This window comes from Kogia breviceps, chromosome 1, assembly GCF_026419965.1.
Source record: "Kogia breviceps isolate mKogBre1 chromosome 1, mKogBre1 haplotype 1, whole genome shotgun sequence".
Classification (NCBI taxonomy): Eukaryota; Metazoa; Chordata; class Mammalia; order Artiodactyla; family Physeteridae; genus Kogia; species Kogia breviceps.
In genome coordinates this window covers 95083747-95106048 of record NC_081310.1, presented here as the reverse complement: position 1 = coordinate 95106048, position 22302 = coordinate 95083747, and the positions used below count along the sequence as shown (strand labels likewise).

Here is a 22302-nt window from a genome sequence, read left to right as displayed (position 1 = left end):
GAAGCCATCTTCAATAGAGATTTTTTAAAAATCCTATTGTTATCCTATGTATTAGCAAGTGATAAGATAATCTTATATCATAACTAGCACTAAAAGACTTTCATCGAGCCCCAGTTTTTCACTGCTGTGGCCTGACTATGAACATATTTCCACAATTAGACCTTTTTCCAGCTCACACATTAAGTAAACATCCTCTGGCAGGGTGAGAAGTGGTGCTTAATACTCGTGGCCCCTCTCTCATCTACTAGGAACAGGCTACTTATATTTTAGATAAAGACTCAAAAAGAAATAAGTGAGGGGCTTCCCTGATGGTGCAGTGGTTTAGAGTCCGTCTGCCGATGCAGGGGACACGGGTTCATGCCCCGGTCCGGGAGGATCCCACATGCCGCGGAGGGGCTGGGCCCGTGAGTCATGGCCGCTGAGCCTGCGCGTCCGGAGCCTGTGCTCCGCAACGGGAGAGGCCACAACAGTGAGAGGCCCGCGTACCACACACACAAAAAAAATAATAAGTGATAGAGTCAGGGTTAGGTATGAGGCTGATGCCAGGTAAGTTTTTATTTAGGGAAAAAAAAAAGTCACTGAAAATAAAAGTCACTCAAAATGAATGAGAGTTTCAAAACACCCTATAACTCTTTAATGGCAGCTTTTGCACCCACTGCTCAAGCCAGTTCTAACCCAACCAAGATGCTGGAAAGCAGAGCACACAGTGGTGCCCATCAGGCCAATGAGGGCGATGAAGCTCAGGGCTCCCCGTTTCCGCTTTCTAGGTTCTAAAAAAGAGGAAAGAGCAGAAGTTACTGGGGGTGCTCCACAATGACAATGCTGTCAACATCCACCAGCCATTCTGTCAAGGCACTTGGAGTTGTACATTAGACCATCTAGTCTTAGGAGGTCAACCAGCGCTTCAGCCTAAGCTGTCAGTATGTCAGATACTGCATGCAAAGGCGTGTGCCACAACAGTATTGAACTTTGTAACACATTATGGGATAGTAATTAGAGCACCTTTGCTCCAGGATCTTCTGGAGTTTTCCCTCTTCCAAGAGGTAAGTACAGCCAGAAGAATCTCTTCTCCCTTCTCTCTCAGGCACACCATTTATAGTACTAATTAGGAGCAGGGGATCTGCCTGGGTTTGAATCCTGGCTTTCTAGTTTACACTTAGTAGCTCTGAGACCTTGAGTCTTAATCTTTCTAAGCCTCAGTTTCCTCATCTATAAAATAATATTATCTATGTCATAGAATTGTTGTAAGGCTAAATAGCATATGCAAAGTTCTTAGAAGTGCAATTGACACATTGAAAATGCAGAATGCACTTTGTTACTGTTCAAAGGTTAATAAAAAGAAAAGATAACAGATCTTTCACCTAAATATCAAGTTACTTTCCCTTTTCTTAAAGCCCTGCTAAAGAGGAAAATATAGTAGTATAAGATTTTAAATTTGTTTCCTTGACAGATGTCAATAGGTCCTTACCTCCTGTGTAATAGCCATAAGCATAAAGAACTCGTCCAACAATCCAGGCCATGCCCAAGCCAGAAACTACACGCTAAAATAAAAGGGCTCCGTTAGTTATTTGCACGAAAGAAACAGGCAGAATTTTATTAACATCTAGGATTGATTACACAATGTTTTAACAAAAAGTTAACAGTTTCATGGATATAGTAAAATACTCCCTACCAAAGTTAGGGTAGAATGAAGTTGTTTCAGTCAGGAAAATCAAAGCGCTGTGATCCTTCTATGAACTGCTCAGAGACCTGGGAGGTGATTGCTGGCCTTCTCCTAGGTAGGTGGGATGGGAGGAACCTCCCGGCCTGCCCCAGGGGACTCAGTGTGCTAGAGCACAGGGGAAGGAGAGGCAGGCCTGGGGGTCGCAGAGTAAGCCAGGAGAGGAAACTGACTGAACGGCAGGACTAGGGGAGGAGCCCTGTGGACAGGAGATGGACTGCACATTCCACGGCTGTGTGCTGCTTTGTCTCAGCCAGGTCCCCCCTGGGAGGGCTCTAAGGGGCTGTGCTGTGGCCCACGCATAGGCATGGGGCTCCACTAGAAAAAGTCGGGGGAGTGTGTCATGTTGTGAATCCCAGAACATGTGGTCTTGGAGGGGAAAGTCTCCTCATTCCCAACACCCTTGGGAAGAGAGAGTGAAAACTCATGCAAGATGGGAAATCCTTCCATTTGGACACCCTGCCGGGGTGAGCAACCCATTTGGTCTAAAGGAGACAGGGGAGAGGAAGAGAGAGGGTGTGTGAGGACGTGAGTCACTGTGCATCACTGTCCCCAACTGTCTTTTCAATTTAGCAGTGGCATCAGTGGGGGTGAGGTTCCTACTTTAGGATTTTTATTTGTTTGTTTTGATGATTTTAGGGAAGTTAAGTATCAGTAGGAGCATGAAACAGCTATAAATAAAACCCCCAGGTGCACAAGTCACTATCTAGAAGCTCTGTAGTTTCTGCCAGGTCTCTCTTTAAAGTCGCGTAAGTACCGTCAACCCAGGAACAATATTAGGTGCTTGTCTTCAGAGTAGTCTTAGAGTATTTCCAAGAGCTAAGCACAAGGAATGGGATCTAGGGCAGTGGGACAGGAGCGGGGCTGGGGTGGACATCACATGACGCCTAGAGAGACCAGCTAGTCTGTTTAGACTAGCTAGCCTAGTTACTTGCTAAGATTGGGGCTCTTTAGAGGCACAAGAAAGAAATATCTTCTCTAAGACAGTAGTAAACTTTTCTTTGAAAAAAAATACAAGACTTTGAGGTCATGAACTATAGATGTGCCATTCTGGCAGCTGACCAAAAAAGCACAAGGCCATTCAGGTACAGACCAGAGGCTTATGAAAGTCTCAGAACCAGAAATGTGAGGTGCCAGCACTCTGGTCTGAACTCAATGGAGGGGAAATCTGGGCCCTGAAAAGGAAACACTTTCTGTGTAAGGCAAGACCCCAATGGCAACTAATCAGGCTCAGATAAACTTGCTTTATTTAGATAAGGTATAGTGCAGACCAAACCTAAGGCTCACAAGGGCCATAGCGGCCTACAAGGCCCCGAGGTCCACCCTCACCTCCAGCCCTCACCTGCTCACCACTGAAGCCACACTGCTCAAAGTGCACCACACAGACCAGGCAGGCTCCTGCCCCAGGGCCTTGCCCTTGCTCGTCTCCTGCCTGGAGATGTCTGGAGACGTCTGCAGCACCTGCTCCCTCACCTACTGCTTAAGTGTCACCTTCGCAGCAAGGCGCTCCTCCTGACCACCCCACTCAACACTGTGCCCCCCTCCCCAGGCACTCCCTTTCCACCATCCCTGCTTTTGCTTCCTCTGTGGGGCGCATCACCTTCTAACATGCTACACGATGTCCTTGAATTGCTTTTTGTCCGCGACCCCAACTAAGAGTCAGCTTCATGAAACCAGGAGTCTTTGCCTGTTTTGTTCACTGCAGTAACTTCAGGTGTCCAGGAAATGTTCGTTGAACGAATCATGTGGCAAAGGAAAACTCAATGGACATGAACCTCCTAGGATCAGAGAGACCTGGGTTCAAATTCTGATTCACCTACTCTGTAGCTATGTGATCTTGAGAAAGTTACATAGTATCCAAGAGGTTTCTCCTTATCTGTAAAAAATGGGAAAAATTCTACCTACTTTAAGGAACTTTGTAAGAAGTAACTGAAATTCTTTTAAATACGTGGTGCCTAGACATTGAAGATGTTCATTAAATTTTCATTTCCTCTTCCCTCCTGAATGGCTCAGTGAATTAAATCTATTCAATCTAATTAGATGAACCCCCTCCCCAGAAAAACTTACTGGGTGGTAAACACCTCCGACAGCTAGAAAAAATAAGAAAGGAGGGTACACTTCCAACCTGGAATAGATAGAAAAAAAAGGTTTTTTTTTTTTCCTTTAAAGTGCTCTATATAAGTATGTCTACGTAAAACTAAGAACCCTTTACATTCTTACTTGCCAAGTTAGAAACTTGAGAATAAAAATAGACATTGACCAGAGGCGGAAGGCCTGACCACTAAGATCCACCTTCTTTTGCTCTGCTTGGGATTAGATCAGAGGTAACTCAGAACACAGTGAGTCAAAGACGTCAAATCTAACAAACTGATGAGGCGAATTAGAGTAGATTTCCTTGCAGAGCTCAAAGCCTCTCACCCCCTAGGCTGAGAGATTCAGCATCAGTTTAGAGTGAACTTGCTGCAAATACTGCAGAAGAGTAATGCAGCATTAAATTCATGTTTGAAAAGCGCAAGGAAGGGGGAAGGATTGGGGGAAGGATGAAGTGGGAGTTTGGGGTTAGCAGATATAAGCTATTATATGTAGAATGGATAAACAACAAGGTCCTACTGTATACCACAGGGAACTATATTCAATATCCTGTAATAAACCATAATGGAAAAGAATATCAAAAAAGAATATATATATATTTATAACTGAATCATTTGGCTGTACAGCAGAAATTAACAACATTGTAAATCAATTTTACTTCAATTAAAAATAAAAGAAATGGAAGAAAAAAAGAAAAGTTTATCTAAAATCCCACCATCCTAACAAATCTTAATTTTGCTTAATATTTAATCTGTTCACTTATACATTTTTAATGATACTTTTAATGAGTATTCATGATCATCATCATTGCTATTACTCAGCAAACAGAGTACCAAGGGTTGAGGTGTTGGACAGAAAACACCCACTCTGCAGATGTCTTGGGGGCCGGGCAGGGCCAGCACTCACGTGTTCTGGTGGGCCCGCTGAATGCAGTTGAAGAGGTGTCCATTTTCAGGGTCAGTGCTATACATTGTAGGATACTGTTAAAACAAAGTGTGTGTGATCAAATGGTCAAGTGTAGCATTCAGTGTTGAGAGTTAAAATCAACCTTAAAGATAATGTATCCCAAAGCATCTTCTGCCATAACCTTGGTAAGACGATCATTCAATTTCTGCTTACATGCAGGTAGTGACAGAGGTCTCATTCTCAGAGGCAGATTCAATCTGTGTCTATTAATTTCCAGTGACAAGAATATATGTCTATGCCATTCAAGGGATAGAGGCAGCTTGTGCCAAATTCAGGGATTTTGTTGACGTTATGCCATCACTGGTGGCTTTGGGATGCATTACAAGGATGCCATTGGGAAAGAGCTCCTTCCCAAGATTCAGCAAATACCACATCCTTTTAAGGTTCCCCTTAATGGGGGAACAGAAACTGCATGTGTGAGAGTTTTAATGTGTCCATCAAAATAATAAACTAGACATGAAAACTTTAAAAGGAGCTCTAATTATAAATTGCTCAAAAGAAGTAGACATTTAAAATTGCTCACCAGGGACAGCTTCGGTAATTATCCCTTTTAGATCAGCTAGAGCTAAAGGAAGCATTCAATAGACCTCCTCCCTATGTCTGATGTCCAAACACAGGCTAACTCAGCACCACGTGCTTCTTTTCTACTTGGGAAACAGGAAAATCACCAGAAGACATCATTTTAAAGTGGCACACCAGGAAACAACTGCTATTTAACCCCCTCCACCCCCCCCCCTTTTTTTTTTTGGTCTCGCTGTGCAGCTTGTGGGATCTTAGTTCCCTAAACAGGGATCGAACCTGGGCCCTTGGCAGTGAAGACGCAGAGTCCTAGCCACTGGACAGCCCAGGAATTTCCTATTTAACCCCCTTTAGAAAATAACTGTCTTCCTAGCAAAGAGCTCCAGCCAAAAGCACACCTGGTCTTTTTACAGAAGAGACAAAAGTAAAACAAGATGGAAATGACTCTCCAGAAGGGCCCCATATTTCTTGCCTTCCTCCTGCCAGACAGGGGCAGAATTTCTAATAGGAACAGGGCTGAAACTGCCACCGCTGACCACTAGCACCTCACCTTTCCCTCCACAACTGAAAACAAGTTCTTGCCCCGACGAACCCACAGAGGCACCACTGTATTCCCACTCACCTCCACTTTGTACTTCTTGCGGGCCTTGGAAACGTTGATGGCTAGATGAGTTACCATTATGAAGCTAGCAGCACCAGTTAGAATCACGAAACCATATTCCTTAGAGAGGACGGCCATCCTGACTCTGTGGGAGAAAGAACACATTAGGGCACCGCCTAGCACGGTGGGCTCCAAGCTACAGATCAAAAAGAGGCATGAGTGATCTGGTGGTTCTAAGAGGCAGAGATATTACTGTATACCGATATTACTGTATACCACCCAACAGAATTAAAAAATGATTCAAGTCTGCAATATACACACAGAAAAGTTCACGATCACATTGTATATTCTCTTTTGTGCCTGAGTTCTTTTGATCAACATTGCATGTATGAGATTTATCTAAACCACTGCAGTAGTCATTGCTATTGGATGGTCTGGCCACTAAAAACCACAATGTAAAAAAATATTTAGCAAGGCAAAATGCTAAAAGATATACTAAGTTACAGAGAGAGAGAGAGAGAGAGAGAGAGAGACAGAGAGAGAGAGAAAGAGAGACAGAGAAAGAGAGAGAAACAGGATATAGTCAGCAAGTACACAGTGATTCCAGGTTTTTCGCTTGTATGTCTGTTGGCATCGGAGATACTCAGGGCAGGAACCCTAGGGCCTCCCTTGGATCCTGAGGTACGTGCTGGTACAGCAGCAGAAATATCACACTGGTAGGGAAGGGATCAGTTCTAGTTCTTTGAAAGCAGAGCAAGGTTCTGGGCAGCTCTTGGAGAACCCAGATTCTTCATCAAATTAACACTTCAAAACTAACCCCATGATGTGTTCTAGTGCCTGCAATGCAGCTTATTTTGAAATGCATCAAAAAATGATGATACAAGCTAATATAGCAAAATATTAATGCTAGAACCTGGGTGGTAGCTATATGGATGTCCACTATACAATTCTTCCAACTTTTCTGCATGTTTGAAAAATTTCATATGAAATGTTTGGAGAAAAAGCTCATCTCAGCATTTTTCAGTGTTCAGCAATTTCAGCTCTTTTAGCTCTTGTCCTGCTCCAGGAGGAAAGAAGAAAGAAGGAAAGAAACAGACTGGAGATCAAGGAGAGGAAAACCTGCCGGGTGGGAAGAAGCCCTAATAAATTCAGAGTAAGTTAGTGCTGCCCTCCAGTCTCTCTGAGCATTGATCACCAGATGTCTGAAGGGTCGGAGCACGGCAGGACACAGAGAAATAGCTACAATGCTTCCAGAGATCCTTAGCTGCTGTCCCATCACGTGCATGGCTGCCACAGGCCAATAGCTCCTGTGTGTATTCTGTCTTCAGTTTAAAATTTCCATCCCTGGGAATTCCCTGGTGGTCCAGTAGTTAGGACTCCACCATCCCACTGCAGGGGACACAGGTTCGATCCCTGGTCAGGGAACTAAGATCCCGCATGCCACATGGTGTGGCCAAAGAAAAAAAAATTTCCACCCCTGAAAACTGTTTGGCTGCAATCTCTCCTGAAAGCCTGGGAAGGTTAACCTGCTCCACAATGTTTTAGTCATTCTCACAAACAACCCAACAAGTTGCTAATATCCCTATTTTCCAAAGAGCACCCAGAGGTTAAGCAATATTCCCAAGGTCTAAAAGAGAAAGTATCCGAGTTGGGATTCAAATTTAGGTTCCAATTCAGTTCCAATGTCCCCTTTCAATCCCACTTGGCGATTTAGAGCTGAACTGACATTGGGATCACAGAATCTTTCTCAGTGTGGAATTTGGGGCCAGCAAACAGGTCAGTTCTTTAAAAGTAAGCTTCCCTTAGGTCTGCAAAATGACATTTGGAACCAAAATCCTAAAATCTGCCCATCCCCAACCATGTTTCACAATAATTCCCGTTAGCTTCCCCTGCTATATTCTTTCTTTACCTGGAGCTGCTTGTGGAGGGGCACCCAGCATCCCCTCCTCCGGGACAGGGAACACACACTGGAAAGGGCCGTCCCCATGACTCAGCATGGGAATCACCTCCAGGTCAGCCTCTCCTGGGCCATCTCGTGTGGCTGCGGAGAGCAAGGAGTCTTTGGCTGCCTTCCAAGCTTCCCTGCCCTCATTCTCTTTTAGAATTAGCCCTTTCCAGAGTTTAGAAAATCAGCTTGGGGAGGAAGGTTTAGTAGTAGTTGTTAAAACAAAAATATGGGGTGAATACTGAACACCTCTTTGAAAGTAAATAAATATGACTACCTGATATCCCTGGAGTTCAACCCATCTGGGCTAAAGAGGCCACTGAAAACGGAACTGTTTCTAACTTTGTCAAAAGCCGCCTGTTTAAGAACGATACAATTCAGCATATCTGGTTTAGGTCAAAGTGTGCAAGTTGAAAGTCTGTTCAGACCTCACCTTTAGACAGGAGGCTAGGCTCTCTTGCAGCCTGGGGTCACCTTGTGTTGGTGCAGACTTTTCAGCTCATTTTTCATCTCCCCCCAGATCCCATAAGCTCCATTTTACAGAAAAGGAAATGGAGGCTCGGGTAGAGAGATGAGGGCAGAGCTAAGACCAGAGCAGGTTTTAGAATTCTTCCCCAAATACTCCAGCTAGCCCAGGCAAAACATTAGAATTTGGTGGCTCGATCACTGGCCTCTGTTTTTCTGGCCTGTAAGGATTTGGGTAGGAGAAGCTAGGTAGCAGGACAGAGAAGTGTCTTTTGAGTAGATGTTTCTATTGCAGGCAATGAACACTCAGAAAGGCAACCGCTCAAAAACCTGCAATTAGAAATTAATGTTTACTACTGACCTCCTCTTCCAACGTATAAATGCAACCTGGAAGGTTACACTCTTAGGCAGTCACACCCTAGTGAAAGTGACTCTCTTCACACTTTGATATGGTGATAGGTACTGAGGGGGAAAGGATCTAGGTGAGGGCAAGCAAGCCAGGAGCAAGACCTTTGAAGGACAGAGAATTTACAGTAAGGGAGACCCAGAGTCCGATGCTAAAGTGGGTAGTGTGCAAAGGACAGTGTAATCGGTCAGGAAACAGTGAGCGTACTAGGGGCAGGAGGAAAGAGGCGGCCCTCCCCAAGGCTCTCCCTGCAGGAGTCCTGGACACACCTGCATAGGTGCCGGAGCCAAGCTTGTTCAGACCCCCTGACACCTCCTTGCACTTCCACCACGTGAGGAGCCCTGCTTCACAGGCCACTGAAGCCAGCACTTCCCAGCTGGCATGATCAGGGCTAGAACAGAGAGAGCAGCCAATTGCATCAGATACTAAGCTCCTGTGAGGGAGGGACCGTGTGTGTCCGGCATCCCCCGTGCCAAGCACAGAGCGTGTGCTTATAGAAAGCTGTGGAATAAATGAAGCAAGCTGTAAGTCCAGGTAGCTTTCAGAATAACTCCTCCGATCTGCACAGTGCCTGGCATAAAGTGTGTGCCTAACCCATGTCAGTTTCCTTTTTTCCCCTCAAAGCATCTACTGAAACAATGGAAGCAATTGGATGTATGAATTCCTGGAGAAAGAGGAGACCAGAACACAGAGAAAAGCTCTGTCGCTACAGCTGCTGAAAACATAAATCCAATAGGGACTGCAAAACACATAAGGCTTGTCCTTTAAGGAAAGAATCAGTTTAATTCACTTAGGGTTCAAAAAAACTTCGTCATTTGCTGAATCCATATTTTCTGAGGAACCCAGGGCAAAGAGATGCACGCTCCCACCCCGTCGTGGGTGCGGGTGTGTACACTGGCGAAAGGGGAGGCACCTCGGCTCATAGCAGCCACGTTCCAGGCAGCTCCAGCCACGCCCAAGGTTGGGCCGGTCCCGCAGCTAGCCGATAGCTCCCAGGGCACAGGCTTGAGAAGCTGATACGTGCAACACAACCTTTTTCTGACATGAGCATGCATTCGGACTGCACACTATAGTCTGTTGATTACATACCTGCTCTGTGTCACTGGCAACCCATATATCCACCCAACAAGATAAGGTTCTTGGGGTGGGAACTCTGCCCTAGACTGCCTTCTATGTGGTGATAGACACACAGCATGCAGTCCAATGGTCCTTTTGGAGCTGAACTTTCATGACTGGTATAGATTACTTTGTAACTCACTTGGTTGTATAATAGCACTTGTTAATTATCACGCAGTTTCCGAGGTTAGTCGCACACCAGCTGTAAACATTAAAATTTATTATTTGTACAAATAAAAATTTATTTAGTTACTTTGTAGTATTACACGCTGCTGGGAGAAGTGTAAAACAGAACCACCTGGAGGACAGCCTGGTGGCACACAATATACTTTACATTGTTCATAACCTTTTGCTCATTAATTCTACTGGGAATCTATCCTGGGGTAATAATCAGGAAGGCAAACAGGTTTGGTTCAAAGGCATTCACTTCAGCACTATTCATAACAGCAAAAACAAAAATGGTATAGATGTCCAAACAAAGAGGATTAATTAAATAAATAATATATCTGTAAAACAGAATAGTATATAACCATTAAAAATGGTAAAACATTAAAGATGGTGAAACAAACAATATATAGCATGTTAAGTTAAAAAAAAAAACAGAGTATATCTAGTTTTCTAATAGAAAAAATTAAAGAAGAAAATATCAAAATCATAAGCATAGCTATTTCCAGATGGCTGAATTATAGATTTTCCTTTGTACCTTTCTATAATGTGCAAAATGAGCAAATATATACCAAAAACGTTATGTAAAAAAATGGCCTGACAATAATTAGTAATCGAGGAGACAGAAGGAATAGACAGTATGTTACAAAGGAACCAAAGAATCGGACCTGATTTTTAGCTTGAATCCCGTCACTCATCCACTATGTGCAGTATAGAGACAGCCTTGCAGGTAAGGGGGCAGTTTTGGAATCACATTGTCTGGGTTTAGAACCTGGATCTCGTATTCCTAGCTGTGTGTCCTAGGGAAAATTACTCAACGTCTTTCAAGCATCCTTGGTTTCCTCACTTGTTAACTGGAGATAATCATGGCACCTACCCCACACCATATAGTTGTTGTACAGATTAAATGGGGACACTGTCTCTAAACACCCATCAGGATGCCTGTCACATAGTAAGTACTCAATAAATGTTATATATCAGGTTATACTATGTGTGCTAATGTTCTGTTAACTGTCTTTGCCCTGATTCAGTGATAAAAGCGGATGTTCGAATACAAGATGATGAGATACATTTAAGAATTTATAATTTAGAATTATCATTTTAAGATAACAAACAAAGCTTAGAACTACATATATTCCCCTCCTTTTTGAACTCTTAATAGCCAGCCATGTTATAATATATTATCTGAAGGGCAAGAGTATTCAGAAGGAAGCAGGCTTCTAGTACAGACTATGGAAATCAGCAAACTGCAGTCATGTAAACCCTCCCTGTAGCCAGACATGCTTATCCCCACATGGGGCTGAGCATCTGTTCATTTACTTGTTTAAGTTTATTGAGTGCCTACTATGTGCTACTCAGTGGGCCCATGCTGGGGATGAGGTGAACAAGCCAGACTTTAGTCTCTGCCCTCAGGAAGCTCATGTTTTACTGGGGGAAGCAGGCAAATAAGTAAACAAATATCCAATTCCAGATTTTTCCTTCATACCAACTATCAGAAACTGTGTACAAACCCCCCCCACCCACTCCCACAAAAATGAAACTAAAAAGGTTGGGGAAAGGCAGAGATGGGACAGAAGTGTTTCTGTTCTCTCCTCACTTATTTAGTAACTACAGAGGTGTATGCTCCTAGTTAACTGTTTCCTGGCAGTCTTGAGTCAAAATAGTTCAGTTGAGAGAACATTAAGTTGAAGGTTTAAAAGGAATTAGTTTTTCTTTTTATTTAGAAAATTCGTGTCACTTATTTAATAGTAGAGATCCTTTTGGGAATGTTTTTATTCCTAGCAGACTTGAATACTGTTTATGATTTGCCTTTTCCCATGGGAAAATTCACAGGAGTAGAGACGGTGGGAATTCTGGAATTAGACTTGTGTTCAGACCCCACCTGTGGGACCTTAGAAATGTTACTTAATTTTTCTGCCAAATGGGAGAATACTATTTACTTCACAGGATGGTTTGAGGTGTTAAATGAGATAAACTAGACTAAGCATCTGGTATGAACACTTAATAAATGTTGGTCCAAACACAAAGACATTGTACATCCTGGCAAGTGTACATGTCTGTCCACATATGTAATACTTCCTAAATAAGGAGATACTGATTTTTCTACAAATCTATAATGTGCTCTGACTTAGAAATTAGTTCTGATACTGTTTGGGATAGATTCAAATTTGGCAGAAGGCTGGTCTACTTAGATTCCTGATGTGGACAGCATAATGACAGAACGAGTTAGTTTCCTAGTGTGGACAGCATGAATCCCAGAACACTTAAGTCAGTTACTCAACCACAATATACAAAGTGCTTACTCTATGCTAGGCAATGTTTAGTTGTGGGAGATACAGCAGTGGACAATATGGGGGTCCCTGACCTCAAGGCACTGACACTCTAATGATGAGAGAAGACTGACAAGAAATACACAAACAAAGGCAACCTGAGAGAGTGATGACTGTTATGGAGAACACACAGGTCGGTGATGTGGAGGGAACGGGGTGGAGGTGGGGCTACTCCAGCAGGATCATCTGGGGAAGATCTTTTTGCTGTGGCAAACATCTGCATTGACACATGAATGAGGAAGAAACAGCCGCACAATGTTATGGGGAAAAGAACATTCCAATCAGAGGGAACAGCAAGTGTAAAGGCCCTGGGTGAGGAAAAGCCTGGACCCCAGCACATGGTGGGAACATCAGGAAATAAGGTTAGACAGGACAGATCCAGATTATGAGAGAGTCTTTACAGGCCATGTAACAGTCAATACTTCTTGCTTCTCCCTCAACGGACTAAGATGAGATGCATAGAGGAAGCAAGGGTATGCAATTAAGTGCCAGTAGAGGAAGCATCACTTCCCAAAGGGAAAGGTGTTTGACCAAGCAAACGTGCACCATCATTAACTATGCAAGCCCTCGGGGGGATTCAACTCCTACACGTGTAAAGAGCTTTCCAGGTATGAAAAGGGACCAGGAACGGTACAGACCGTAAACGTAAGGAAGAAAGAGTTCTGAAAAGGAAGAAGTGAATACCTCTGTCAAGAAGCATGAACAGGCTAAGAATATGCCTTTGGCTTTGGTGAGGGGGAACCCTAGTTTTAGGGAGATGGTAGAAGGTGGAAGTCCATGTGTTGAGGGTTAAGAGACAAGTGGGCTGTGAGGTAATACACATCAGGCAGTTCTCCCTCCTAAATGTGCTCACACTGTCCAGTCCTGCCAGTATGGCCTCATGAAAGTCCTACCACTTCCCATGCAGACTTTCCTCCTCATGGACCTTCACCAGCCACAGGCTCTACCTTTGGATGTTTGCACATTTTGAGGATACTTTAGGAAAAGAATTATTTCTACAACAGATATTTTTAAACAGTAGCATTTCCATGTGTAACTTTTGTTTGTTTGTTTTGTTTTGTTTTTTTGTGGGGTTTTTTTTTTTTGCGGTATGCAGGCCTCTCACTGTTGTGGCCTCTCCCGTTGCAGAGCACAGGCTCCAGACGCGCAGGCTCAGCGGCCATGGCTCACGGGCCCAGCAGCTCCGCGGCATGTGGGATCTTTCCGGACTCGGACACGAACCTGTGTCCCCTGCATCAGCAGGCGGACTCTCAACCACTGCGCCACCAGGGAAGCCCCCCATGTGTAACTTTTTTATTTATCAAAATATATATTACTGGCCAAACATGACTTTCTGAGGACATATCAGGTTGGAGGAAAAAAACTAGGTAGAGTATTTGAAGCAGGTGTGGCATGGGACAAAACCCCAGGCCACAGTGGGTGTCTAGGGGTACATCGGAGAATACTGGTGCCCTGGTGACTGGTGGGGCCTTGAGGTCTATGGGACAGCATAGTGGAAGGAAGAGTATTTGAGGCAACAACTCTTTGGTGCATCCAGTGAGTAGATACCCAGTGGATTTTTAAAAAGCTACAAGGCACCACTGTAAAGTCTTACTTTAGGAGTGATCAAGCTTGGACTTCAAATGAGGCAGTGTTGGTCTCACCCCTAGAAGACATGTTCTATTCCAGTGCCTGAGTTAGCAACATGGAGTTTCATTACAATATTTGGCTAAGGTACTCTCCTATAGGAATGTGACTGACAGATTCACCTGGAAACATCACTACTCCAGCGCTTATACTTTGCTCAACCTTTCCTCCAATTCCTGCTCTGCTACCACTTGCCTTATCTCACTGGGGCAGGGGTTCCTGCAGTTACAAAAGGGTTACTCAGAGAACTTCCTGAACTACATTCAACGGAATACTCCTGGGGTAAAGCTCTCCTTCACTTATTTACTCCACTCCATCTTAGCTGCCAATAGAAATTCCCCAGGGCACAATCAACACTGCACAAATGGAGCAAAAGGCAGGCTTTATCATTTGGGCACTGGCCTCAAATAATTTATGACTTCTGAGCCATGAAGTTACAACAACTTATCTTCTCCTAAATGAAAATCAATCAAATGTCTTAAGGGAGAGAGGATTTCAACTTTCAGTGCTCTCTTTGCCCTCAAACAAATAAAAACCAGTGTGGACCATGGTAACCCTTACTTCCAACTGTACTGCAATTCCTCAGCAGTGTTTTTTTTTTTTTTAATGCATCAGGAATGGGACAATGCTAAAGCACTTACAGACTGACTTGGAGCCATTCCCCAATGTTTCATTAAAATCTTTATTTGGCTGCCTGTACTATTAATCCAATCTTCCTTATATATGGTCCTTTATTTTATTTTTAAAATTTATTTATTTTTGACTGCCTTGGGTCTTCATTGCTGTGTGAGGCTTTCTCTAGTTGCGGTGAGCGGGGGCTACTCTTCGTTGCGGTGCGCAGGCTTCTCGTTGCGGTGGCTTCTCCTGTTGCAGAGCACGGGCTCTAGGTGTGCAGGTTTCAGTAGTTGTGCCATGTGGGCTCAGTAGTTGTGGCTTGCGGGCTCTAGAGCGCAGGCTCAGTAGTTGTGGCACACGGGCTTAGTGGCTCTGGGGTATGTGGGATCTTCCCAGACAGGGCTCGAACCCGTGTCCCCTGCATTGGCAGGAGGATTCTTAACCACTTTGCCACCAGGGAAGCCCCGGTCCTTTATTTTACATGGCATTGTCATGAGAATAATACAAGGATGGTAACTTAAAGGGCTTCATCTGATCACATCAGATGGACCTCCATGAGTCCCCAACACTGGGAGGTGGTTCCAAAAACTCTGAGGTTGTGCTAGGGGTCTACTCAGCCTGTACTCTTTTAATGAGGTAGCTGTCCAGCCTCGTTTTTGCCTCCAAATGTATCTACAAAGGAATAGTCCTCAAAATTATTTCTAGGCAAGGCAGCTGAGCCCATATAAAGCTAAATGGAGAAACTTGAGATCCTAGAGGCAAGCAGCACAAAAGTAATTCCCTGTTTCCACAATGGGAGAGAAAAAAAGGAGAGTCACAGAATTTCTTTGGGTCCATCCTACATTTTCAGAATGCCAGTCTGGTCACTTCTATAGTACACAGATGATAAAATCTGTTTGAGTGTCAAAGTTTCAAATGGCAGTGAGATTTTTAAAAAGTACATGGGGGCTACCCTGGCAGCGCAGTGGTTAAGAATCCACCTGCCAATGCAGGGGACATGGGTTCGAGCCGCGGTCCAGGAAGATCCCACATGCCGCAGGGCAACTAAGCCCGTGCACCACAAATACTGAGCCTGTGCTCTAGAGCCTGTGAGCCACAACTACTGAGCCTGCGCTCTAGAGCCCACAAGCCACAACTACCGAGGTCCGCGTGCCTGGAGCCCGTGCTCCGCAACAAGAGAAGCCACCGCAACGAGAAGACCGCGCACCACAACGAAAAGTAGGCCCCACTCGCCACTACTAGAGAAAGTCTGCGTGCAGCAACGAAGATCCAATGCCGCCAAAAAATAAATAAAATAAATAAATTTATTTTAAAAAATTAAAAAGAAAGGGCTTCCCTGGTGGCGCAGTGGTTGAGAGTCCGCCTGCTGATGCAGGGGACACGGGTTCGTGCCCCGGTCCGGGAGGATCCCACACGCCGCGGAGCGGCTGGGCCCGTGAGCCATGGCCGCTGAGCCTGCACGTCCGGAGCGTGTGCTCTGCAATGGGAGAGGCTACAGCAGTGAGAGGCCCGCGTACCGAAGGGAAAAAAAAAAAAAAAATTAAAAAGAAAGAGTACATGGACAGTTAAAAGAAGGAGTAATAACCATGTGAAGAAAAATAACTACTCCACACAATTGTTTTGCATATTCAGTAAATATCACTCCAAGGGCTAAAAATGAAAAGTTAGTTGAATAGGCAGGCCATTATTTGTCCAGCCTTGAATATTAACTCAAGTGAGGCAAACAGTAGAGGCAGGTAATAAAGTGGGTCTTTCCCGGTTTCTCATATTCTTTAATTCCTCATCAGTGTTGCTGGCAGAACACTTGGAAAGTGGAAGCACACTACAAGTTAGGGGGATGGAAGATCTGTCTTCTTAAGAGATAAATGTCCTATAAATTCAAATATATTCAATTTTATAGTTAAGTAGCCACAGCTTGGAATATAAAATATTCAAGTTCCACATGTCATTTAAATTCCAACACTCTTGTGAACTGTCAGGGCTGAGGACGACTACATTACTTAAGCGCTGGCTGAGAACAGGATGGGGGAGGGAAGGACCAGCTTGACGCTCAAGTCCAAGTGAATGTTTCCTGGTTATGTGGGATGAGCCTGCACTGACACAAATAAACTTTGTTAAGGCCAAATAAGCAAATTACCTGCTCTTTTCTTCTCTGGAGTCTGACTTCTGTGTGAAAACACTAGACACATATGCTTAACTGAATCTCCCCTGGGAAAAACTGGTAATTCAGCTCTTCAGGAATCTAAGAATAGTAGATTGTAAGACAGAACAAATCCTAGGCTTCCCTGTTTGTAGGATGACAAACTTTCCCAAACAGATTCTTGACCCAAAAGGCCCTATGGGCGAGAGTTCCTTGATGTGCTGACCTAAAAGCCCTGAGCCATGCTGGACCATCTGGAGCCCAGCCTCCAGGAAAGTGTGATCCCAGGGACAGGTTGCAGGACATTTCCCATAGTCTGAAGGCACCAATCTCAGAGGACAGGGAAGAGAATGGGGAGAAGTTATGGGATGCAGAAGAAAATAAAAATCTTGTAACAATTCATTCAAGGGAGCTGATGTGACAAAGTCAATGCAGGACAAAGCATTTCACCTAAATGGAATGCTCACTTTAAGTCCACATCTACCACCTTCCTCAGTAGTGCCTTAGAATGATTCTTTTCCTGATTTATCCCCTACTGAATGCTGGGTACCACGTGCAGTGCAGCGCTACAATGGTGAACAAGACTGAGAAAGAAGGTCCTGACCTTCCAGAATACAGAGTCAAATCGAGGGAGACAACTTAGGAGGATCATGAAACAGGAAGGTAACAGATTGAGCTAAGGGCTCTGAAGGATGTAACAGTGATGTGAGAGTAAGCACACAGATAGAGAAAACAGCAAGTACACAGGCACAGAGACAGGAAAGGGGTTTACTTGTATAAGGATGAAAAAGGAGACCAGTGTTGGCTGAAGGTTAGTGATATAGCCTAGGGGAAGAGTGGTAGGAGAAATCAATGATTATTAATAACACTTATTATTAGCACATATATTACTTAATATATGTCAAACACTGTTCTAAGTAGTTCATCAATATTAACTCATTTAAACTCTCACAGCATCCCTATGATATATTATTACTCCATTTTACAGATGAAGAAACTGAACATCAGAGAGGTTAAGTAATCTGCCCAGGGAAACGCAGCTATAACAGAGAAAGCCTGGATTCACACACAGCCAGGCAGTCTGGCTCCATAGTTATGCTCTCAACCCTTGGCTGTATTGTCTCTCAATCAGGTTGGGGAGCAAGTTTGACCACACCTGACCTCTTTTGAAACTTTTCTACCTCTCTGGACTCTATCCTGAGCATAAAATATAACAGAAAGCTAATAATTAACTCCAAGTCTGTGACTGATTAAAGCCTGAGAGCTTTCTAATTGGAAAGAGAAAAAAAACTTGGAAAAGGTCCAAAAAGGAACTTTTTTTTTTCCTTTTTAATGAGTGTCAGCACTGCAGTATGACAGGAGGAGAGATTACAGGGAAAAAAAAATCCTCCAAACTTTCAGGCATACAGGTTTGCAAAGGGCAAAGCAACACAAAAATTGGCACTTCATTTTTACATCACGATTTCCATACAACCTGTCCCTTAACTGGCATTATATAGGAACTGAGGGGCAGAGTGAAACTAAGCCCTGACTTCCCGAAGAGGAAAAAAAAAAAAAATCTCTAATGAGTCACATGGACACCATTTGGATATTCCATCACAAGAAATGTGGGTGGACTGTATGCAGTGAATTCTTAGCAGCTGCTGAACAAGTCCCCACCAGGCTACCAGCTATTCTGAATGAAGGAACTGCATAGGCTGCAGGCTCCTGCCTGAAACAGTATTCTAACTCTTCAGGCCTGTCTGTACTTAGAATGAAGTTGTGTCACAATCGTTCACATTTCTTAGGCTGGAGGAATAAAATAACACTATTAAATAAAAAAGAGTGAACTAAGTCACCAAAATATTAGAACACAAGTTCCAGTTAATAAATGGGTCAACTCTAGAAGGAACTTATAGCGTAACAGGGGATGGATGATTCTAAATGCTGAACTCCTTAAAGGTATTTGAGAATGTATTTGGAAGGTAGTACAACTTCCCCATAGGAAGATAGGCACATAGACACTGTAAGAGATAGCAAGGGAAATGCAAAAATTCTATTTTACATAGCAGTAACCTACTTGGTAACTGCTGAATTCTTCTTTTTCAGGAGGATGTTATACTCATAAGTAGTATTAATGAAACCAGTTGTAAAAACCGTAGCAGTATATTCTTTTAAACACATATTGCTTTAAAAAATGCTAAATGGTTCATGGTCAATTGTGGTTGGCAAGGGTGTTCTGAATACAGATTCAGAATATTTAAATAGAAATATAGGGAAGAATATATTTAAATATTGCTAGCTGTGCAGCAGGCACTAAATTACTCTTTGACAGATTGATTTGTCATCTACTTCATTCCAGATTTTTCCACAGAGGTTCAGTCTCTTTGCTATCCTCCAGGTTAAGAGGTTCCCCTTCATGGATTGCATCTTTGCAGAACTCTAAACTGGCAGGATTAAGTCTAAATAAGGGGGAAGACTGCCCTTCTCCAGTTTTGTTCCTTAATCTAAGGAAGCCCTGCAGTGCAGTTTCTATGACTGGGCACAGTACCTCTACACAGTACCTCTGTTTTATATGTAGTAACATCATTTGTCCGGGGAATCACTTGACAAAGTTTTCTATTTCTGTAACATTGTCAGGAGGGAAGCTTTACAGAACGTCTTCCCCAGCTGAAAGTATTTGTTTGGGTTTTAGGTGTAAACTTATTTAACTCTGTTAAATTTAACTCCCGTGAGAATACACATTCTTGATCCCCTAGCTGAGATACTATGCTCTCATCAATGAATTCGTTGACCTAAACATAGTCTGTAATTTTGACCAATAACCTTGGGTGCTTCCCAGAAACTGTAGGCTCCCAGTGATCTACAGATTTCCCAAGAGATGCCCTTTCTTCCACCGAGAGAGGAATCGAAAATCTGCGGCAATTCGAAATGACCACACCCAGGTCTACAGCACCTGCAAAGAGCCATATATCTGCAGAGCAGTAAGTGTCCTTTCCCTCCAGATCTCCATTTCTCCAGTTAGGGGATTAAAGCCTCAAGCCCGTAGCTCTTTTCCTACCCACCCTCCTGTCTCTGCTTTCCTTTTACCTCCCTTCCCCCACTCACTTGTCCCCTAAGCTACAATGTAGCGGTAAACTCGTGACTCCCAAGGAAAATGATAGCAAAAGCCAGAACTTCGGAGAATGATTTACCAACCAGCCTCCAGCCCCTTCCACCGCCCCCGCAGCTGCCACACCGCTGTGGCCCTAGCGCTCCCTGCAGCAACACTAGATGAGGGAAATTCTCTGAAATCAACCTCAACGAAGTTTCCGCCTCCTCTCCTGCTCTAAGGCAGCGGTAGGAAATGACCCACTCGTAGGTTCCAATTCAAACATACGACAAACGTTTCTATGAAACCGGAGGAAAACAAACACAATTCCCTGGGAGGCCCTCCCGGAAGGTCCCTAGCAACACATGCACACCCGCAGCTGGCGCAGCGCTTGCAGGCCACTTTAAAAACCTGTGTTACCCATCAGGCCTGCACTGCCAGCTGCCCCTGCAGTGCCCTGCCCGCCCCTCCTGTGCACCAGAGATGCAGTTGGCAAGGTCAGGTGGGCTCTGGGAGGCAAAAAGAAGGAGCCTGGCGTCCGCACAGCCCAGGGAGCGGAGGAGAGAAAAGGAAGTAACTGAGGAAGGGTTGACCTTGAGAATCTCCCTGAGTTTTAGATAGCGTGGCTGGCCCAGCTTAGACGCCCCAAACCCACTATATCATGGGGAGGATGGAGGGCAAAGGGGATGGGAAAGTAGAAAGAAATCTACAGACAAGAAGGGAGAGAGAGAGCGAGTCCCTGTTCATCTTGGGATGGCCGAGATACGGGCGGTGCCCAGCGCAGGAGCTGAAATGCCTCCGAGGCCCACGCTCCTCGCTGCCCGCAGGTGCGGGGACTCACCTGGATCACCCTGGATCACCTTCGCTTGGCTGGTGCAGAACGCTGTGCGCAGCGGAAGTGTAGGTGCTGCACCCTTGGTCTCCTGCAGAGTGGGGCGTGGCCCGGAGTAGTCCCCGCCCCCTCCCGGGGCAGCGCGAGGCCACGCACTAAAGGCGGGGCTCTGGGTGTCAGAGAGAGCTCTCCGAGTACCCCTTGTGGGCCGCTGGTCTTGAGGCAGAGACTGCATTTTCTTCCTCCTCACCGTTGTCCGCAGATTTACCCCTCCTACTCCCAAATGCATTTATCTGTTCCTTTCTGCAAATGCCCTCGTGGCCGCCTTCCTAAACTGTCCCAGCCAGTTCATACTTCTCGGATTGAGTTTGCAGCACGGTAGCACGGTAATAATTTATCCCCAGCAGAGCCACCGTAGCTTGCTTCTAGGGGCTCTGGGGTGAGGGCAGGGACATGGGTTTGCAGGGCGCCTGCGGGCAAGGGGGAGGTCACCTGAGCCGGGCTGCAAGGCTGGGATGGGTGCGTTCTAGCTGCGTCTAGGGTGTGCGGGGCGCTCAGTGTCTCAGATTGCTACAGTCGCCAAGTGAAGGGATTTAGGGATGTTAGGGCCTATTTCCCTAACTAATGTTGTTAGTTTTGCGAAGATCCGGAAGCGAGCCCTGTCCGTGTGGTGGCCGCATTCATCCTCGCCCACGCCGCCCTCTCGCCGGGGTCCGCACCGCCTTGGGGATCCACAGATCTTTGATAGAGAATACAAGGCCCACTTAGGCCCTCTATTCCAAGTCCGATGAGGTCTTTTTTTTTTTTTTAACATCTTTATTGGAGTATAACTTTTACAATAGTGTGTTAGTTTCTCCTTTACAACAAAGTGAACCAGTTATACATATGTTCCCATATCTCTTCCCTCTTGCGTTTCCCTCCCTCCCACCCTCCCTATCCCACCCCTCTAGGTGGTCACAAAGCACAGAAGTGATCTCCCTGTGCTATTCGGCAGCTTCCCACTAGCTATCTAATTTACATTTGGTAGTGTGAATATGTCCCTGCCACTCTCTCACTTTGTCACAGCTTACCCTTCCCCCTCCCCATATCCTCAAGTCCATGCTCTAGTAGGTCTGTGTTTTATTCCCGGCCTACCACTAATCTCTTCATGACATTTTTTCCCTTAGATTCTATATATATGTGTTAGCATACAGTATTTGTTTTTCTCCTTCTGACTTACTTCACTCAGTATGACAGACTCCAGGTCTATCCACCTCATTACAAATAACTCAGTTTCATTTCTTTTTATGGCTGAGTAATATTCCATTGTATATATGTGCCACATCTTCTTTATCCATTCATCTGTTGATGGACAGGCCTGCAGGCAGGGTCGAGCCGGAAGGAGTAGAGCTTGCTTCGAAGTGCCGTAAACTCAGCCTTGGAACCGTCGACGTAAGAAGGCACCAAACTTTCCAGTTCTCACGTGCCTTAAGTGTGCCCGTCACCCCTTTCCTCTGGATACCCGACATCCTACTAGGGATTGCCACATCTGGGCCACCCCTAGTGTCTCTTATGTGGGAGTACTTCCCCTCTCTATGAGAGCCTGTGCTTCCAGGTTGAGGTATAGAAAGGCGGAATCTAGATCTTACAAGGCTGTAGGCTGGGTGTTGGTTCCTTTTTATTGATTTGTCATATCCACACATCCAGAAGTATTTT

The 22302-nt window shown here is 44.7% G+C and overlaps 1 protein-coding gene across 2 annotated transcripts; it reads right to left on the bottom strand.

Annotated features, from left to right (window-relative positions):
• Window positions 1-524: 524 nt before the first annotated feature.
• On the bottom strand, window positions 525-20724 carry MGST3 (microsomal glutathione S-transferase 3). Of its 2 annotated transcripts, none has more exons than XM_067040106.1 (6): window positions 20617-20724; window positions 5919-6042; window positions 4718-4791; window positions 3788-3845; window positions 1469-1541; window positions 525-770 (listed from the first exon to the last, which is right to left on the bottom strand). In XM_067040106.1, the coding sequence occupies exons 2-6, from the start codon at window positions 6033-6035 to the stop codon at window positions 634-636; spliced, it is 459 nt and encodes a 152-aa protein (XP_066896207.1). In that variant the 5' UTR covers window positions 6036-6042; window positions 20617-20724; the 3' UTR covers window positions 525-633. The 2 variants fall into 2 exon arrangements, with proteins under 2 accessions (XP_066896207.1, XP_066896213.1); XM_067040112.1 differs by lacking the exon at window positions 20617-20724 and adding an exon at window positions 7807-7866.
• Window positions 20725-22302: the final 1578 nt, after the last annotated feature.

Coding starts and splice junctions, on each gene's coding strand:
- MGST3 (XM_067040106.1), bottom strand. CDS start 6,035: ATGGCCGTCCTCTCTAAGGAATATGGTTTCGTGATTCTAACTGGTGCT. Junction 3,846..4,717: donor CAGCGGGCCCACCAGAACAC/GTGAGTGCTGGC, acceptor TATCTATTCCAG/GTTGGAAGTGTACCCTCCTT. Junction 1,542..3,787: donor TCGGAGGTGTTTACCACCCA/GTAAGTTTTTCT, acceptor CTTTTATTTTAG/CGTGTAGTTTCTGGCTTGGG.